Genomic DNA, 21,201 nt, shown 5'->3' on the forward strand with positions numbered 1-21,201 from the left:
TCATTATTTAAAATGTGAAACATTTAGACTTCTTCGCATCTGAATTCGCCTTCTGCAGTACTATTTTAAAAGCAGTAGGACAGTAATATTGGGGTGGTCTACTGCTTCCGCTGTGATTTTTAAGTATGTGTCAGTTGGACACTTTTCTATTCCATAGTCAGAGCAGATATGTGCAATAAATCAAGTTTTCCCAACACAGGTTTTTAATTGTGTTAATAGTTGACTGATATAGGGCTGGACGATATTGACCAAAATTCTTATCTCAGTAATTTTGCCATGTATGCAGATATACAATAAATTGTTCTTGCGGGGCTATGATGAAAATAAAAATATTCTCTCATCCTGTAAAAATACTAATATATTACTAAAACTCAATATTCTGCCTAGCCCTAGTCTGATAACAGTTTTTGTACCACTAGTTCACTAGTTGTTTGTCCCCCTTAAAATGTCAAGATTTTAAATTATAGCTCTTTCCCCCTTTCAAATCACATCTCATTTAGCTTGCTTTTAGCACATCAGAAATGCAGTTTACATTTTGACAGTTTAATGGGAATTGTTTTTTAAACCCTGAGCAAACGTCCTCAGTATGAGTCCATTGTTGGGATTGTCTCTCAGTGAAACCCTCATCAACACAACTCGGGCTGTTTTGATGTACATAGATAAAAAATCATTTCAAAACATTTAGTTACTAACCTCCAATCCAGGGTCTCTTACTGTTTAAAAGGTTCTTGATTATTTTATAGTTTTCTTACAAGGACTCGAGACCCAGCATGCACCTATCATGCACCCCATGATAGGTACGTTATTTGTTTTCCTTAATTGAGCAAAACTATTGCAGTAAGAGTTCAATGCAGAGTGGCATGATAGTGCTTATGTGCATCCTGGGTGCAGAACTTGCAGACAGTCAGGTTTACTGAGACTTTTTTTTAATCAGATGTTTAAAATACAATTATTGTTTTTGTGTGAATGAAGTGTTTCATCCAGTCTGCTTCTCTAGTGCTTTAACCACTAGCAAGTACCACATGAGAGTTTCCGTGAACATAAATAGAAGAAAGTATTTATTTTGTTACTTGGTTATTTAGTAAAATAAATAAATAATAAAACTGATGGGAGCAGAATTGGATTGATGCATTTTTATCTTAATGCATTGCAGAGCTGTTTTGTGGTCAAGCATATTCAATGGGGTGATTTTAATGACCTTAAAGCACCTAGCAATAGGAAAAAGTATCAAACTGAGACTTTGCATCTGCTGATGCACCAAATGACATGTATTGGATTGGGGGCTCAAACCGTGATTGGGATATCCCTATTCTGAAGCATGTGCGGTAACCGCTGCACCACAACAATGCTAGTGTTGTGTGACATTTTGGAAACTATTTAGAGTTAGTTGCCGATGAGCTTAGTGTCATGTTGTAATTTTAGCTCACTGACATGTAGTGATTTGATTTTCTTATGTCTTTCAGCTGGTATTTTTCTTTTCGTGAGGATTCTCAGTATCTTGAAGTTTAGCATTTGCTGTAACATGCAGTTTTGCCCTTGGGTACGAGTGGCAACAGTTGATTGGTGTCCTTGGGGCAGAATTTTATTCATTCCAGTATTCACTTACTAACAGTTAAGATAACACCATATTACATTGCTTAAGTCCGTGTTCAAACAAACAGAGCAATGTTACTTATGTTTATCTCTACACATTTAACAGAAATATGAAAAAGTAATTTATCGAAAAATTCACAATTGTCACATTAAATGGTACAGGAATTTGAAAAAGTGGACCTATACCTTTTTTTTACATTGTCCTTAATTTTCTATCTTTTTGACTGACATAACTGGGTTGACCTGTAGCGATGTACTTTGTTGGCCAGCAAGTTCCTACTGGGATATTCAGATAGATTTACTTCTTCCAGAACCCTTCAGTTCTCCATCTCGTCTCTCCATCTCATATACGCTAAACTACTACTAACGCTTGATTTCCTCTTTCCTTCCTCAACTAGCACGCCTTTCATATAATGATAGAGGTAAGAAAAAGCTTAATTCATTCATCTTATTTATTTTCCTTTTCAAGATTACGTTAAAACCTAATTTCGAAACCTTTTTCCCATTGCGCTTAGAAGCATCCCTTTCTTTTTGTCAAGCGCATAATTCAAAATCCCACTTATTTTACTTTATCCCTGCACATTGCCTCATCAATCTGTGATGTTTTGACTTTTAGTGCACGGATAAAAATGGAAAAGCAATGCTCTCTCTTTCAGGGGGGTCGTGCACAGATCCCTTGATTTAGATGCATGGTAAAAGAGCAAATACCGCGGTTAAAAATGCATGTCTCCAAGCATGCAGCAAATGTATGCAAAGATGAATGTGGGAGTGGGGAACAGCTTTAAAGGTTTTTTGTGGTGCGTAAAATATGAAACATTTGCTGTCGTGTTGAAAGATTTCTGGCACTATGTGTCAGTGTAGCTAATTTTACTGAACATTACATGAAAACAGCCAGTGTCTGGAAATTTAGTTGATCAGGCGTTTGATCTGTTTAAAACGGGTATGAGAGTGTGATAGTCATTCACATTTTATTTTCATATCTAAAATTAATACACTAGCAATATGTCAATATGTTAGTTTAGCACAGTACCCTATTGTGAAAATACAAGCAGATGCTTTGTTTTGAAACTTAATGCGCGTTTATGTGTCCACGACACTGATTTGCCAAACCTTGTGGCAGTTTTTTACCATAGAGACAGAGATCTGAAAACATACGTATTTATAAAGGTATGGTATGTGTGTATTTGGAAAGAGAGAGAGAGAGATTTTTGCACATGATATTATGCCTTATGAATCCTGAGATTTATTCACATTAAAGTCACAATGAAATTGAAATGAAAAACTATATATATATTTTTAATATTGTGGTATTATTAACAAATGACTTATCTGTGAGCTTCATTATTTTAAAAAAATGTGTGTGTGCTCATGATCTTTAATCAAAAATGCAAATCTCATCCCCTCCTCAAAACGATCTCTCTTCACTTCCGGTCAAAAGTATGGCAGGTGGGCGGGGTCCGGGAGAAGATCGCAGCGATTAGCAATTAGCAACACGACCCAACTTCAAACGATCCAATCAGATCTCGATGGACAAATTCAAATCCAGCCCTGCCTTATTTCATCTCAAAAGCCGTTTCATTCGGATATACGTCACCACGGGGAAAATAAGGCAATCGCTACTTCCGTTTCATGGCGACTTTAACATATTTTCTTCTTACCACATTGTAAATCTAAAACGGCAAATATAGTTAATGCATTGTTGGTTTTAAAGGGGTTGTGTCTATTTAAAGGTGCACTGTGGGACAGGATCTCCTGATAGAAATGCAATATAATAAACATAACTATATTATCAGTGGTTCATAAAGACCCTACAATGAACTGCATTGTTTTTATTACCTTAGAATGAGCCGTTTTTATCTACATTACCCTCAGAAGTCCTTTGTTTATCATCTTGGAGCCGTTTGGATTTCTTCTGTGAAGGATGGATGCACATTTTTTGTACTTGAAGGAATGGACCCTGTAACTTACATTTCATTAACTCAAAGATCTAAGACATTTTCTAAAATAACTGAAATTGTGTTCGTCTAAAAAACGATGGACATATGCATCTCGGACAGCTTGTGGGGAGTAAATCATAGGTTTAATATCATTTTTGGCCGAACTATCTCTTTAAAGATTAGGAAACTTTATAATCGTTTATTTTTAACCCTCCTACATTTAGTGTAATTTGTTTGGTGAACCTGTCTGTATAATGAATTCTTTGCAACGAGATTGTTATTGAAGATTGGGCTTTTCATATAGCAAAAACAGCCCGTTTAAATTCACAGCCCATAGAAAGATATGAACATGGTCATGAAAAACAAACTTTTGACAAGGAAACCTTGGCTAGCATTGTAAGTGGGCCTTGGGGAGAAAAGTAAAATGATACGAGTGTAAGATATGACCCTTTTCGAACACTTTTTGAGGGTGATTGACCGCTAATGTTGACCAGACTAAGAGAATGAGCCAGTCACTTGGTGTTTGTGGAGCCAGAGGTTGTTACTTAATTCCTTTAGGGATTAAGTTTATCCTGAATGTTTAATACATAACATCATGTATGTATGTTTTTTCATCCGTGTTTCTGTGCTGATAAAAACTAAGAAATTCAATAAGGATTTAGCTTAGCTTATGTACTGCAATGTACATACTACATAGAAAAGTTAACTGGCTTTGGTCTGAATTTGTCTCCAGAATGAACAAGCATATATAATATATTCTTTGTTCACTGGAGATCAAATCGTCTTCCAAAACTCCAGCTGTTTAAACAAGCTGCGCATTCATCAAAGTATAATCTGAGTAAACTGCCTGAGGCATTAAGGTTAGCGTGTTTTCTGTTAGATACCACAAGTGTTTGCAAAACAGTGATCTTTGTTATCTCTGCATCATTTAAAAAATTTCCAAAAAGCATCTTGTGTGCTTTAATGGAAACCAGAAGATCTGACCTTTTCTGTAAAGAGCTAACAAAGGGTCATTGTTTTACATTTACATTTGTCTATTTGATTAACTTAATGCAAAGTTCTATTATATCAAATAATCCTAAATATTTTTTGTATTATTTTCCATTTGTTTCCAGGTTTAAATTAGACTTTTACATATTTGGACCCCGCCATACCTGTATTTTCATTAGATAAATGCAGAAATTTCACTATCGTGAAAACTTTTACAGTATGATACTATATGCAAATCACACTGGCTTCATAAACACACGCATGTAAAAAAACCAACGTGACTTTTTTTCCACCGGTCTCTTTATTTTCAGGCATGAACAACACAAACAACTCCTGTAACCCTCACACTGACATACTATATCTGCCACGGGCGTCTGGGTAGCCGGATAACCCTCTTAAATTACCTGCAAACAGTTCTTGCTTTTTATCTATAATAAAAAAGGAATGCTTTTAAAATATCCCTCCGTGCACCCACGCACGGCCGCTGCCCCAGGGGGTAAACACTACCTTAAATCCCCATTGTTATTATGTTTATGACTTATGTCTATTTAGTGTCAGACGTTTTTTGCAAATGGAAAAGTAAACATGACCCTGACCCACGTAGGTGTGTGAGGTCAGGGTTCGGGTTGTTTTCTTTGTGTCCCCTCAGCCCTTCTCATACCTCCATCCTGCCTCTCTACACGTCAGCCCTCTGGGTTTAAGTAACAGCAAAGCAGATGTATTCTCTTTCCTCATCTAAAGCCACTTTGTGTTTCTTCTTCTGTTCATGATCGATGTTCTGACCTTTAACCTCATCACGTCCTTCACGCAGTCAGGCGGTTGTATGCGCTTCTTTGGGCATTAGACGTTTGTTAGTAAGCCTAATCGATATGCCAATTCAGTTTGAATGTAGGCCATGTATTAGAACATAGCTGTTCTGCATTTGTCCTACTTTTGACTCCAAACCACAATACATCAGGTGCTCTGTGGACGGCTTTCTTTATTTTGCCTACTTATTGAACATTTGTTCAAAACAAGGCCACATGGAGATATTTTTTCATTTTCTAGCACTTGAGACATTTGGGTTGTTCAGGAACTTTGGGTTATAATCACAGATCCAGTAAAGAATATGTCCACCAAAATCAAATGAAAAGAATCAGACGTTTAACTTTGCTTTAAGCCTGTTATGGAAATGAACAAGTTTTGCTTTAGTTGTCATGACAGTTTAGCACATTGCCAACCCCCAACTCTATTCTCAGCTCCGTATTCTTGTTAGTTATGTAATGCAAATGCATCTAATTCTGACTACTGTAACAGGAAAAGCAACATTTATATTATTTAAATGCAATGCATTAATCTTTAATGTGTGCTTCTTATGAAAATCATTGCATTACAGAGTTGCTTGAGTCTAACACAATAAAATATAAATGTCCCTCCCCAACATTTTGTATGGATTAACCAGTTTTCACAATGAATAAAGCCATAGATGCTGGAATGGCATTAAGAATAAAAAACAAAAAAACATTGCATTATACAGATCTATAACCATGAGAATGTGAATTACAAAAACTCTCAGAAGTTGAAAGAATTATGTAATGTAATTGCCATGCAAATAAATGATAAACTTTTAAAAATAGGAATCATTTTTCTAATGCAAAACATTTATTTTAAATTTGTGTCCTGAACATGAGTATCATCCTGCCCTCCATCGCTTTCTTCTATTCATTTGCTCGAATAACAGGGATTACAGTTTGAAAGCAGGAAACAGTCTGATGTTTTTTGCTGACAAAGGGCGTTTGGTCAGAAAAGGTCATGTTGGGTGTAGATGTGGCTGAGTGAACACTGCTGCATTTAAGTGAACTGTGCCATGCTTGCACAAGACATGTTTAGAAAGGTTAGTGTGTTTTTTATCTGGACATTAAACACAGTTCTCAAACATTGTGTCCACCTTTCTAAGATTAGACCGTGCATTTTGGCGTTTGAATCTTGACCCAGTAAATGCCAAACTCTGACAAGCCATTTTACGACCCCCGCAAACTGGGTCAGTTGCTTATCAAATCTGCATTGCATTTACAGAAGCAATGGATTATGTTTAAAGGGGACATTTCACAAGACTTTTTTAAGAATACTTATGTGAAGTTCTAGTTCAAAATACCATATGGATAATTTATTATCATTGCCACTTTGTAGGTGTGTGCAATAATGTGCCATTTTTGGGTGTGTCCTTTTAAATGCAAATGAGCTGATCTCTGCACTAAATGCCAGTGCCATGGTTGGATAGTGCAGATTAATGGGCCGCATTATTAAGAGATAATCCCCTTCTGACATCACAAGGAAGCCAAATTACCTATTTTGTCACATGCTTACAGAGAATGGTTTACCAAAACTAAGTTACTGGGTTGTTCTTTTTCATATTTTCTAGGTTGATAGAAGCACTGGGGACCCAATTATAGCACTTAAACATGAAAAAAGTCTGATTTTCATGATATGTCCCCTTTAACAAGCTTTCAACTGCAACTCTCACAAGCTTGTTCTGTCCATGATTAATGCAGCTCCGCTGCAGGGCATATCCCACCTTTATACCATTTAACAAAACACTTCTGTGGACTTGTATGCTTGTATCGTTTGCATGTGTTTTTCAGATACTTTACCTGTTGCAACAGTACTGACAATATGTGGTTCCCGGTAGCCGCAGTATTTGCATTGCTGTTCCAGTATTTTAAAATCCAGGGGCGATGCGTGGCTGTTCTGCCCTTGAGCAATACATCTGCTGAGTTTTTTATGCTGTGATCTGTTCCCTTCATTTATAACAGCAGGTGCAGCCCACTACAAGTGCTCATCTTTATACTTTATTCCATTAAAAAGGGTTAAGTTGGCCGTCACACTGGATTTTACATAAGCACAATATCTTGAGACACTACATTATTGATAATGTTTGCAGACTTTAAAGATGATATAAAATATTTACTCTACTTTCATAGAGCCTTGCATCTTATCTTCTGAATTGAAGTTTGTATTCTTTAAATCATATGTTTTATAAAACTGTATTATGCGAAACTGCCAAAGTGACCGTTTGATTTTCCGACAAGAGGTCAGTCTGTGACGTTTTCATCCTTTATTGGTCAAACAACTTTTTCCTATACTAATTTGCAGGTCAGAGATTACCAACATAAACAGTGAAGGACAAAAATTTGCATGTGCTTGCATATCCCATCCGCCTGTGTTTGCATGCTGTGGAGTGGAAGTGAATAGCACTGAAAATCTAACATGACTAACCCTAAACCCCTTCCGACTGGAAATTAATTCTAGTGACACAGTGATCAATACACAGTAGATGATTTTTTCGGGTTTTTTTTTTTTTTTTAAAGCTCCAGACTGTTCTATGTGTTGCTCCTGTATTTTCAATTTAAAGCTTATATCCTGTAAAGACAATCATGGGAAGGTCTTAGGGTCTGTCCTCTTGTAATAGTCATATTGAAAGGGCCTTCAGAGTAAGCATAAATACACTCATGATGGTTCAAGACATATCTCTACCGGGCTTTAGACTAACATTCAAGAAGGGTGGCACCAGGACTTAATTTGGTCATGAGTTGGGGCAAGAAAGAAAGAAACACTGAAACTACATCCAAATGTGTTTAATGCATAAATATGTTTATTACCAATTAATACAGATAATTTCTTGTCTATGGATAATCATCTCTAAAAAACGGCTAAAACCAGCATGGTCCCCCAGCTTGGTTTTAGCTGGTCAGGCTGGTGTAGCAAGCTGGTCTAGTAACTTTTTAAGCTGGTCAAGGGCTTAGCTGGTCAAGCTGAAAGAACAGCTGCCTCACCAGCTTGACCAACTTTGCAAGGCTATGAGGACCAGCTTAAACCAGCTACCAGCTTATGCTGGATTTTTTTTACTAAATCTTTTAACTAACTTGATATAAACATTTATTATTTAAACATTTATTCTAGTAAATAATTATGTCAACTATTATATAGACTAACATTTTGATTTAAATAGTTTTAAAGCCCATCTAACCTAGAAAATGCACTTTCAAATGTGCTTCTATCAGAAAATGAGTCACCATTGTGTGTGCAGAAAAATCTTATTATAAAAAATCCATCTTTTCTTCTTTGTGTAATCTCCTGTAAACTGCACCAGTCACACAAAACAGGCTGTTAGGGATTTTCTATCAATGTGATGTCACATTGATTGCTCCAACCGTAACTGCTCCACATAAGAGTGCATATTTCAACCTTCTGCAAGAGACACATGTTTTGATGTAGTCCAAAGCACATGTGTAAGCGATCTACCCCCTACTTTGCATACAGGGAGGGGAAAAGAAGCTTTCTTTGCGTTTTTCATTGCAGCCACAAATGGCCATGTTCAACATCGTATAAAGAAAGATCTGTTGTCCATTCTAAGCTGAAACTTTACAGACGCATTCTGGGGATACCAGAGACTATTGATATATTGCTGAAAACACCTAGTTTAGCTGCTCTTTTAATATTGAGCTTTTCATTGTGTCTGCAACAAACACAATAAATTAAGCTTGTTTGTGTATGCTGGTATGAAAAAAGTCAGTTTTTCTTTAGAAGTATCTCGGACATGAACTTGTAAACTTTATCTGGCTTCCTCGCTTATCTCAGCATGCAGCATCTTATTTGTGTCAATGGGACTGTTTCTTGTGTCATGTGAAATTTATATGCTTTGTACTCTCATTGTGGAGCTTAATGGTTCATTTAAAGTTTGAACAATGTACGTGTCACTGTCCTGACCGTGCAGAGTCTCGCAACCATTCTCACACAGACGCACCTGCGCTTTACTACTGCTCGGGGTACCTGACTGTCCAGATAAAAGGAGGGATGGGGTGGGTGAGGGGAGGTATCAGCGGAGAGTTTCTCGTAATTACTTGCATAATGGAAGATTTTTGAGAATAAAATTTAAAAATGTACTAATCAGTTTTACAAGTACAAACATTGTCACATCTGCAAAAATATGGTCACAAAATGCAAAAGATTCTAAGGGGTCCCCAGAGAAGTTCAGAGAAAATGACAAAGCAAAAATGTTAATGCCATAAAGGTGTCACCAGCTATTTAAGTTTAGAAGCAATATGCTGTTTTTATTATATCCCAGTTACTATTTATCTAACACAGTTTAATATTTCTTCATACAAAAATATAAATGGTTATATATTTAAGGAAGGGAATCCGTTGTAAAAAGTTTATCAGATTAAGCCATCATAATGTTATCATAAAACCCTGATTTACAGCACTGCTACTAACTGGTGGGCTGCGCTGGTGGACTGAACCCAACATCCAGTTTCACTAAACAAGCATAGATGGGACAATCCAGAAAACGTAACTTCAAAGGTTTCAACTGTATTTTGGCACAACTTCTGCCACATGGTAGAAGCTATAGCCAAATTAGGCAGATACCAACACGGGCAGGTTGCGTGACATGTACTCATCCTTAAAACGCATCAGCAATGCAACCCAGACATTATGCCAAAACTCCAGTTAATTTGGCTACCTTTATAGTTCATGGCAATGTTTCTTTTTGTACTCTGATGGGCTGCCAATTGATGTGCCCAAAACCAGCGAAGAACCACTGATTCAGACTCATCTGCTGTGTAATGAGCTGTGATGAAGTCTATAATAATTATCATCTATAGGCGGTCTGTGCAACCATCCAAATGGCTTACACACTTTAAATTGTCTTTCAGGACCCTGGACCCATGCCACCGTCTCCCACCTTGGTCCAGAAGCCTCTGCAGTTGTTGGAAATCAAAGCTAGGGGGCGATTTGGCTGTGTGTGGAAGGCTCAGCTGCTCAGTGACTATGTGGCAGTGAAGATCTTTCCTATTCAGGTACCAGCTGGACACTTGCATCTAAAGCTGCTGAGTTTATCTAACCAGCTTAACCAATTTTACAGCTGATTGAAACATGCTAATGCACAATTACATGCATAGCAGAGGTTAATGCATGTATAACGTTTACAGATAATGTTATGAATGCAAGAAACATAGTCAAGTGCTGCTTAACTAAGGCTTTGTAAATCATATCAATTGTTTAAATGCACAGTTATCACCTCTGAATGTTATTGGATGCACTATTGTTGTTCAAGAGGACTTTTATTGTAACATAGTGCTGTGATGACAGTGTGTGTATTGTGGCTTCTCAGGACAAACTATCTTGGCAGAATGAGTATGACATTTACAATCTTCCCGGGATGAGGCATGAGAACGTTTTGCATTTCATCGGGGCCGAGAAGAGAGGAAGCAACCTGGACCTTGAGCTGTGGCTCATCACTGCTTACCACGAGAAGGTTATTTTTGCTCTCTTTTCCATCAAGATGTCACATTCTTTCACAATCAGGTTAAAAATATTTACATTTTTATGATAAATGAAACTTAATTAAAGATTTATAAAGGTTTTTTGAATGCTTTGCCGTGTTTTTCTTTAAACTATTAGTCTGCCAGGTGAGAGCTGTGAAAGCAGTATGGCAAAGAAACAATAATAAATGCTAAAGAGAAATAAAGCATCCTGTTTATGTTTTGAATGCCATTGATCCAGTTAAAAGCTTTTTATCCTGCTTTTGTAGCATTGCCATTACACTGAAGTGTTTACTTGTGAACTTGTGAAGGTTTTCTGTCTGAGATCTGTCTTTAATTGTAAAAAGAAAAAGAAAAATTTTAACTAAAGAATAAATTCATTAATATGCACGGTGGCACTTAAAGTTAGGGTCAGACGTGCGTCATCAGCAGTTAAAGGGATAGTTACCCAAAAATGAAAATTCTGTCATCATTTACTCTCCTTCAAGTTGTTACAGACCTGTATAAATGTATTTGCTCTGCTGAACACAAAGGAAGATATTTGTAATGAAGCAGAAAACAGGAGCACCATTGACTTATATAGTACAGAAAACAAATACTGTTAAAGTCAAAGGTGCTCAGAAATGGTTTGGTTACAAACATTGCTCCAAATATCTTCTTTTGTGTTCAGCAGACCATATAAATGTACACAGTAACAACTTAGAGTGAGTAAATGATTCATTTTTGGATAATAAATCAAAACGTATATCATTTTTGTCATCTACAGCTGTGATTGAACCATGCGACCTTTCTCTCTGTGTTCAGGGCTCTCTGACAGACTACCTGAAGGCAAATGTAGTAACATGGAATGAACTGTGTCACATTGCTCAAACCATGGCCCGAGGTCTGGCTTACCTGCACGCTGACATCCCAGGACACAGAGATGGACATAAGGCGGCCATTGCACACAGGTGAGAGATGCATCACTCTTCAAAAACCTTCAGTCATTGAATATATTAAAAAGAAGTGTATTTTTTGTGTGACTTGTCACCAATTTGGATTTATTGAGCCAGTATTAATAACTGATAATTTATAGCTTAAAGTTAACAGGGGAACACTTTGCAATGAAGTTTTTGTTACCATAAGTTAATGCGTTAGCTAGCATTAACTAACTGTGAATGATTTCTACAGCATTTATTAATCTTAGTTCATGTTACTTTCAGCTTTAAATTATTTTTTATCAAAAGTAGTAGCTGTTAAAGGGACACTCCACTTTTTAAAAAAATGTACTCATTTTACATAATCAAGGATTGTGGAAAATAATGGCTGCAGCAGGCGTAGTGAAATTACGCACTGTCCGAAGTAGTCCTCCATGCCATTGCAAATTACTAAGGGGACTATTTTCGGCTGCTGCGTAATATCATTGCGCCTCATGCAGCCATGTTACAGCAGTAAAGCCCTTGATTATTACGTCAGAATGAGAGTATAGTTCCTAGCCATATCTGCCTAAAAAATTGCAACTTTTAATTTTCTGTACACGATGTAACTACAGAAGAGTCTTAAATAGGAAAAATATCCAAACTCTTGGTTATTTTTAGCGCGATGCTAATGGTCTAATCAGATTTATTGGATTATGCTAAGCTATGCTAAAAGTGGTAGCGCCAGACCCGGAGATCAGCTGAATGGATTCCAAAACGATAAAAATCAAATGTTAAACTCTAGGGGAGCTGGAAAATGAGCATATTTTCAAAAAAGGTGAAGTGTACCTTTAACAATACTGTACAATAGACTAACATGAACAATTGCATTAATAAACATTAACAAAAACTATTTACGTTTAAAACATGGGTCTCGTTCAAATGGAGAATCTGGGCTTACTGTTGATATTGTTAATAAGAACAAAAGTTTCCCAGTTACTGGTAAACAATATATCATCCATCAATATATTCTGGATCTCTGCCTGCATCCAGAATATCAGCCTGTGACTGATAATGTGATTCATTTAGTCTAATTAAATGTTTTTACACATTTGCATTTTGTGTGTATAGGGATATTAAAAGCAAGAATGTGCTGCTAAAGACAAACTTGACAGCCTGTATAGCTGACTTTGGTCTGGCTCTGAGGTTCGAGGCAGGGAAGTCAGCAGGGGACACGCATGGTCAGGTGAGTTGGCAATTATACAAAAAAAAGGCATTAACGCACATATAAAGTGGAATGTAAACATTACTAAATAGTTCTAAGCATTGCTTTAGGCCTATTAATTAAGTAAACAAAGTGTGAACTAGTAATAAAACAGAAAACACAGGTGACATTCATTTAAAATCCTCCTGCGGTGAAAAAAAGTATTTTCGTTGTTTATATGTCTATGTGGAGTTCCTAATATGCTTTAAGACAAACCATGTGCAAATTTATCATTAAACACCATTGCGGAGTGTTTTCTTCATAAAATAGGAGAACGCCTCAGGATCCTACGTCATAAACATATAACCAATCACATCAACACAGCTGAACAAGTGGATCAGTATGAGCCAAAGTTATTATGTATGAATGCCACATAGACCTGCGATTGCAGGATTGCTGCTTGAGTGGGGGCATCAACTAATTTGCATATTCATAGAATATTTATGTCATTTTTTTTCATTTCAATTAATCCATAGATATGAAAATAGAGTACTCGATTAACTGGGGGCGGGGCAATCAAAGGGGCGGGTATGTCATGGTGAAATGAAAATATTTTGATTAAAAACACTCAAATAAAACTTAATTTCAAAGAAACTATGACAGAAAAATGAACGCATACTAGATTATTAATGAATTAAATGTTTTTAACAGAAACCTCTTACAGGAAAAGTTGATGAAGTGAAACTAAAGGGTTAATAAATACAAACTGAAGCGCTTTTTATATGACGCACTCTACATAATATTAAGCCTTATATACAACAAAAATGGATTATACAACATGCATATATCTGCACAAAATGCAAGACTTTACCTAAGTTATTACTGGACAAAAAGTTTAACTCTCGTTGTGGATGTGCACACTCTTAAACACGTCCACTTACAGCACAAGCTTCATAACATTAAGCAGCTTTTGCTATCATTTTAGCGATTAGCTCTGTCGTGTCGTCCTCTCACCTGTTGTCAGTTAAGATATTCTCATATCACTCTCTGGTATCACTTGACATTTGATGTTTAAATATGAGATGATATGAGGGAACTTGTGACGGCGCTGTACGTTTTACATTTGACTGACTGTATTTTCTTCCTACCGAAGTGAATCCAAAATCACGGCATCCTTTTAAACCATAGTTCGGCAGAAATGTGAGGTGTGTTCGGCTTCACAGCATTTTCAGATCGGCGGTTTGCCGCGGCGTGACTTTATCTGTTTGTTTTTGAATCATGCATGGTAACGTTACTGATGTCAGACGCCGGTCTGCATAGCTCAACGTAACGTCAAACACGCACCCAGTCTTTCCTACCACAGGCGCTTGTAATGCTAACCAGACACCCAAATGCTCCCATAACCACTAAATAAATAAACAAACCCACATGATCATCGTTTTTGTGATCGATCATCGATGCCACATTTAAATACTCGAGCAATCGAGTACTCGTGCCCATTCCTAGTGTATACTAAATGAGGAAAAGGTGTAGATGCTATTATGATGCTCAAAGATGAGTTTCAAGTGGTTTGAAATTATCAGCTACAGGGGAATAAACATTTAGAAAATAAAACATAGAGTACGAGTACTGAAAACATAAATGATTGTGTTTATTTACAAACGGTAAACAATTATTGATCTCAAAACGTAGGACATTCACACTCGTATGCTTATCAAAGTGTGATCTTTGTGTGTTCTCCAGGTAGGAACCAGGCGTTACATGGCCCCAGAGGTGCTTGAAGGGGCCATCAACTTTCAGCGAGATGCTTTCCTCAGGATAGACATGTATGCAGTGGGACTGGTGCTATGGGAGCTGGCGGCCCGCTGCACTGCGTCTGATGGTACGAAGTGCTGATTTAATATCGCACTGTTACCACAATTGCATCAAATGTATCTGTTACATCAGTCATATACAGCACACACATTTAGACAGTACAGATCCCCTTCTGAACCATCTCCACAAATACGCAGACTTTTAAAAGACGATGTGTTTTACTGCCACTACGGTTCCTCATTAAGTCTGTCACTGTAAGTGCAGTAAGCTCACTGTTATTGATCATTGCTGCCTGGTCTAATGGAACAGTATTGATCAGGCGTGGACAGCGATACAGACCTCAGGGATTATTGTGACAGTGTGCAATGCATGATGGGATTTGATTAGTTGATGATAAGAGATCAGGTGGTGGACACCTTATTTAAAAACTGACATTGGCATTTCTGTTATTGAGATCATGCAGCAATGGCATTCTCTTATTGTGTCGCAATGTTTCATGTATGTATTTGATAATGTTATTTCTCCCATTAAATGGAAACCCCCTGCGTGATCTTTTAGCATTTCTTGATAGATGTATAACAGCATATTTGTTGCTGGTTTCTAAAGGTCCGGTTGACGAATACATGCTGCCTTTTGAGGAAGAGGTGGGCCAGCATCCCACACTAGAGGACATGCAGGAGGTGGTGGTCCACAAAAAGCTTCGGCCCACCCTCAGGGAGTGCTGGCAGAAACATCCGGTACATAACATCCACAGCTCTGCCTTGCAAATGTATAATTTGAATGTTACGCTAGTTATAAAACATATTTATTTATCTCTCAGGGTCTGGCCATGCTGTGCGAGACCATAGAGGAGTGTTGGGACCACGAGGCGGAGGCGCGTCTCTCGGCAGGTTGCGTCGAGGAGCGTGTGGTCCAGATGCAGCGGCAGACCAGCGTCTCAGCTCCGGAAGAAATAGTCACCGTCGTAACCATGGTGACCAACGTGGACTATCCCCCTAAGGAATCCAGTCTATGACTAGAGGAATTCAGCATGTGAATTGCAAGCTGACCGAACAGAAAAGACACGTCTGGGATTTTTGACATGCTAGCTTCAGACATGCTGGGTGATTCCTTTACTTACAGCCGGAGCGGCGATGAATTCTGCGTCGAATCCGGGTTCAACACAGATTTGCTTGGAGCCAGCTGTGTTAGTGTATGTGTGTGTGTGTAAATAAAAACTACATCGATAGAGCACTCCGGTGAAGACGGACGGATTATATTTCTGACACGAGGACCCTCGCATTATGAACGAAACCGTTTGTTTGTTCGTCTGCCTGGAGAATAAACTTGAAAGGATGAAATCGGACTCCACGACTTTTCAGCGGGGCAAAGTCCTTGTAAAAACAAAGACAAAAAAGACACATTTTTGATGTGTTTGTATGAATGACTATTGTAACGCCAATAAGAAACAGCTTCTTGAATGTGTAGTGTGACGCTGCTGTACAGATATCAACAGAAAGGGTGATGATAAACCCAAATCAACACGTGTTTCCTCTGAAAGCTTCTCAGAGTTTCTGTCTGATAACCACCAACCTCTTGACAAGGTATACCTCAGTTTCTCATCCTAATAATAAGTTTGTTTTGTAACACTATATGATATAAAACGAGGCTTTTCGATGACCTCCGTTTGGCACGAAAGCTTTTTCAATACCGTAAAAACATTTTTATATGACAGATTATGCCAAGAACCGATGGCCATTCATCAACCAGTGTTCTGCCTTCTTTGAGTTCTTCTTGCGTTGCCCTGCTGTTCATAAGTTGATATTTTGTTTCAGCATTGCGACCGTTTGTTTGAATCAGTTTCAACGAGACCTGATGAGAAGAAAAAAATCCCTGAAAATATGAATTTTGTGAAAATAATACAGAAGCACTTATCAGTATCATTTTGCAGTGTCCTCACAGCATTGACGTATGTGCATGCCTTGTGTTTTCTTTTCCTTTAACTGTTTACTTTTTTTAACCTTATCACATGCATGAAATCTCGTCATAAAATCCCCTTTATTTGAGTTACTCTTTGTTTTTATTTCTTTTTCCTCGTGGAATCATCCGGTCCTGATCTACGATCGCTGTCTCCTTTTTTCACGCAAGATATCTTCGAGCCCCAGCTTCCTCATAAAGCCCAACATGGTTTCACTAAACCGTTTCAGATCAGCGCCAGGCGATCACTATATCTCAGTATGTCTCAGGAAGCATTTCCCTTTGCTTTGAGCCCTCCGGTGCCATTCTGGTGATCCTTGTTGTATTATGTATGCAAGGGCCCTTGATATACGGTAACACCTTATTAGTGCGGTCATATTACGTGCAATAACATCATAAGCAGGGACTGTTTCACAGCTCAAAGGCCACTTCCGGTGTGGTCATATACGAGCGCCTAGCAGATCGCTTAAAGACCATAAACGTGTAGATCATGAACTTAGGTCAATGTCAGGCTTGTGACACTGCTATGCATATGTTATGGCGCCCAGTTGTCTGAGAGTATTATATTAAAAATACGCTGTTATGGGGACCGGACACATGCAGTGAGTCTTTCTAATAAACCGCTTCTCTTTTGCTGCTTCTGGGCTTTGTTCATGCCGCACATAAATGCGATTCGTTTTTTTAGATTCAGTCGTTTTGATCAGAAAGTGAGGTCGGTCGGTATCCAGTAAATCGTTTGTTTTAATGCCGGCTGCAGGAATAACAGGAGTAGCTGTTATTGTGGAAAATTTGAAGACTTAAACAGGATTCAGTGGCTCATTTTGGTTGTGCGTTCATGATACCGCATGCATGTAATGCATCCGACAGCGTTCAGGTCCATACAACCGTATGCAATCAAACTCTTTCAATGAAAACTCTTTACTGTAGCATTTTCAGCCAGCTCATACTTCATCTGACTGCTGCGGTGGTACCGCCCCTGGTGCAAAGACCGTCAGGATTGTAAAGGGCATGTGCCATGTTGCAAGAGCGAGAGAGCCTCCTTGCGTTTTTGTGAAACATAACCAACCTGTACCGCGTCGACTTGGTTAAACAAACTACGTAGAGTTGTGGTTTATTTGCAGATGGGGTTAAGATTGATCACGTGCTCTTAAACATCCTGGTCTGAGAGCGTATCTTCACGTTCAGGTTCTTTGAGTTGTACTTACTGACTATAATAAACACTACAGAAGATTCACTAAGCTTGAGCGATTGCTGCTGCCTGTAGAGTGTTTTATCCAGGTGCTGTTCTTTTCCCATCAGTTGTTTTAGTCTGTTTTTGTTATTAGTTCTTAGTCAATCCGATTTAAAGGAAGTGTGTTGGAACAATCTCCCCTCGGATGAGCAGCCAAACTTATAAGCCCCCGTTCAGCAAAAGACTCTATTGCAAATGCACCATATTGTACATATGAATGTTGTTTTAGATTGTGAAAAGAGCATGAGTTTTTTTTTATTGTCTTAAAGAAAAATACTTTATTGATATTATTATTATTATTATTATTAAACAAATATTTTAATGTTTATTTTGTACAACTGTATTTTAGTTTTATTAATTTATGTCATGGCCCAACTTTTATTTTCTGTTCTGGATAAATGAGACGTGATGCTTTCACTATTTATAAAACACTAAACAAAAAGTCCTTTACCTCTGACTTTCACTCACAGCGTTCAGAAGATTGAACAAACGGTGTAGCACGACAGACAACATGGTGCGACGATGCAAGTATTGCTTCTGCGATTCAACCAGCTTCTTTTCTCTCAGACACTTTTGGGTCTTCGATGACAGCAGCACTGCTTTTCTATTACAGCAATGAGTGAATGTCTCTACCCAGACTCTGCGTTTTGGCGCGAGCAGCAGCTGTATTATGGTTGTGCTGGACATGCCAGTTTTGTCCAGTCTCTTGAGTATTTAATGCATTCAGGGCCTGATCGGACGTAATTGTTACATAATGTACAGATGAAATTTTATGCTACTACTCCCTTCAAATAAAGTATAGTGACTGCTCTCAGATGTGTGCTGTGGGTCTCAATTACTCGGTTAACATATATTTGTAAGTGCGTCTGTCCATGGACAGTCTTATTTAAGACATCTCTACACTTATATGCATGTTCCTTAAATTCTGTTTTTATTGGATTTTAAAAGGTTCACCCAGTGTCCAGTCATTTTTGTACAATGATTAAGAAAGTCCTAATTCAGCAATCTTGATGGATTGGTAATGTAGGGGAATCTGTGGTGTGGACCTTTAGTATTATTGAACCAAATGTAAAAGTGTAAATAATTTTTTTATTGTAGTGTCACCAACTTTTTGTTTTTCCAAATTTTAGGTAAATACAGCACTTTTCAGTCTGGCAGATACTGCTATTTGGTTCGCAACAGTTTTGCTTAAACACACCACTAGATGTCAGCTTTGAACCTTATTCTGTATATTTTCATTAATTTTTTAAGGTTATACTGAAAGGCACATTTCACCCAAAAATGAAAATTATGTCATAGTCTCCTCACCCTTGTGTTGTTTTAAACTTCTATGACTTTCTTTCTTCTGTTAAACACAAAGGAAGATATTTTAATAAATGATGGTAAGCACACAGTATCTATATTGACTTCAATTGTATTTGTTTTCCTATGGAAGTCAATGGGTACCATCAACTGTGTGCTTACAATCTTATTTCAAGATATCATATTTTGTGTTTAACAGAATAAAGAAACTCCTAACGGCATGTATATTGAAAGTAAGATATTATATAGTTATTATAATCTGAAGAAACCTTGGGGACAGCTGTTGCATATAGACCTGCTTGAACCTGCAAACCGGCTGGTATATGCTGTTTTTCTGCAAGGCCGGTGTCTCGGAAAGGGATTCAAGAGGTTTTCTTTTTGACTGCTTTAAGAATAAGAACTGCAAAACATTTTCAAGGGCTTTCATTTTTTATATGCAAGAAATTTAGCTTTTAGTATTGAGCTATGAATCACTGAAAAGCAGGACTTTTTGTTCAATTTTATCTGATAATTTGAGTTTTATGCTAAAATACCTTACATTTGCATCTAGGCATTACATTTATGCTAATATTTAAGTTTTTCATCCGGACCAGCTGTTATAGAGGAAAAAATAAATTAAGTATGTAAGCATCTCATCTTTGTACATTAGCAACAAGTTTTGTACACATTTTAGTGTGGTGTTGGGTGTTTGAATTTTAACTGATTTTGTGTCCTGTCCATTTGAGTAAAACCTGTCTCTAGAATCATTTGGTATCAATCCAACACAGAAATCACTGCACCAATGTATATGCATGCAGCACACAGGGTTTATTTGTCACCTGTCAAACTGTAATCTCCAGAGAAGGCAAGCGGAGGTTTTAAATGATGTACTTGTGGATTTTGACCTTCTTAAGGACCATCCGCAATAGGTCTATTTTTTACTACATCTTGGCTTTTGGTCTTTGTTTACATGTCTTAAACATTATGGAGATTCAACACAATATCAGAAACATTGGTAAGTTTTGTCAGCTCACCTGGTATAAGGTAAAGAGAAAACTCAGAGGTCATGTGTTTGTTTCCCAGGACAAACAGATAAAATGGTACCTTGAATGCACCGTAAATCAGTTTGGATTAACGAGTCTTTCAAAAGCGTGTAGATTTGAGGTATTTCAGACATAGCTATAAAATTTCAACAACAACAAAAAATATCTTGTTCTAATAAATAATTTAGTTATCTTCACATGGGGCACTAATTGTGTATACTACACTGGAAGTGTGGTAAGTTTTGGTCACCTTCACCTGGAGTGCGTGTGTGTGTGTGTGTGTGTGTGTGTGTGTGTGTGTGTGTGTGTGTCAGGTGACCCCTCACCCTCCTTTACATTGGGATGCCAGCTAAAAGGATTTCACTTAAAGAATTTCAGTTTCACCTTAACTGTATGATATCGATCCAAATGAATTCTTTAACAAATAAGAAAATATGTAAATTGGAGGTAGTTTGTTATCTAAGTTATCTTAAGGATTCTGTGAGATTCTGTCTAACTTTTAGAGGCTTTAACTGTATCATCAATATAAGGAAGACAGGCATAACAAAATCATTTTTTAATTATTATAATTTTAATATTAATATAAGATAAACAAATAATAACAATACAAATTATATTAAAACAGTACTGGATAAAATTATGGAAACTAAAGTGCAAAGAATAAAAAATATTGCTTGGACTCAACCAAAAAAATTGAGTTAAGACAACTACTTCCGAAATTAATTCCTGCCAACAAACTATAATAAGTTGGATGTACTTTAAAAAATTGCATTGAATACTCATAAAAATTTAGTTGTATTAACTTGTTTTTTTTTGTATTTTAAATTTAATTCAATCGTGGACACTGATTTACACAAAACTACTAAAATGATTCGAACTTTTTTATTTAACAACACTTGTCAGGTTGCAGAAAACAACAAGTTTTAGCATTTTTATCAAAATGCCATCTGATT

The 21,201-nt window shown here is 37.3% G+C and overlaps 1 protein-coding gene across 2 annotated transcripts in view; it reads left to right on the plus strand.

Moving 5' to 3' along the window:
- Positions 1-18,738, plus strand: part of acvr2aa (activin A receptor type 2Aa) — a 42,449-nt gene extending 23,711 nt beyond the window's left edge. Inside the window, exons 5-12 of one of the 2 annotated variants that reach the window (XM_065251602.2) lie at positions 1,992-2,015; positions 10,214-10,357; positions 10,672-10,815; positions 11,627-11,772; positions 12,850-12,964; positions 14,666-14,804; positions 15,344-15,474; positions 15,558-18,738. In XM_065251602.2, coding sequence (XP_065107674.1) covers positions 1,992-2,015; positions 10,214-10,357; positions 10,672-10,815; positions 11,627-11,772; positions 12,850-12,964; positions 14,666-14,804; positions 15,344-15,474; positions 15,558-15,752 — 1,038 coding nt within the window. In that variant the 3' untranslated portion in view covers positions 15,753-18,738. The remainder of the gene's footprint in view (positions 1-1,991; positions 2,016-10,213; positions 10,358-10,671; positions 10,816-11,626; positions 11,773-12,849; positions 12,965-14,665; positions 14,805-15,343; positions 15,475-15,557) is intronic. The other variant, XM_065251603.2, reaches the window with a different exon arrangement.
- The last annotated feature ends 2,463 nt before the right edge of the window (positions 18,739-21,201 follow it).

This window comes from Paramisgurnus dabryanus, chromosome 15 (assembly GCF_030506205.2).
Source record: "Paramisgurnus dabryanus chromosome 15, PD_genome_1.1, whole genome shotgun sequence".
NCBI lineage: Eukaryota > Metazoa > Chordata > Actinopteri > Cypriniformes > Cobitidae > Paramisgurnus > Paramisgurnus dabryanus.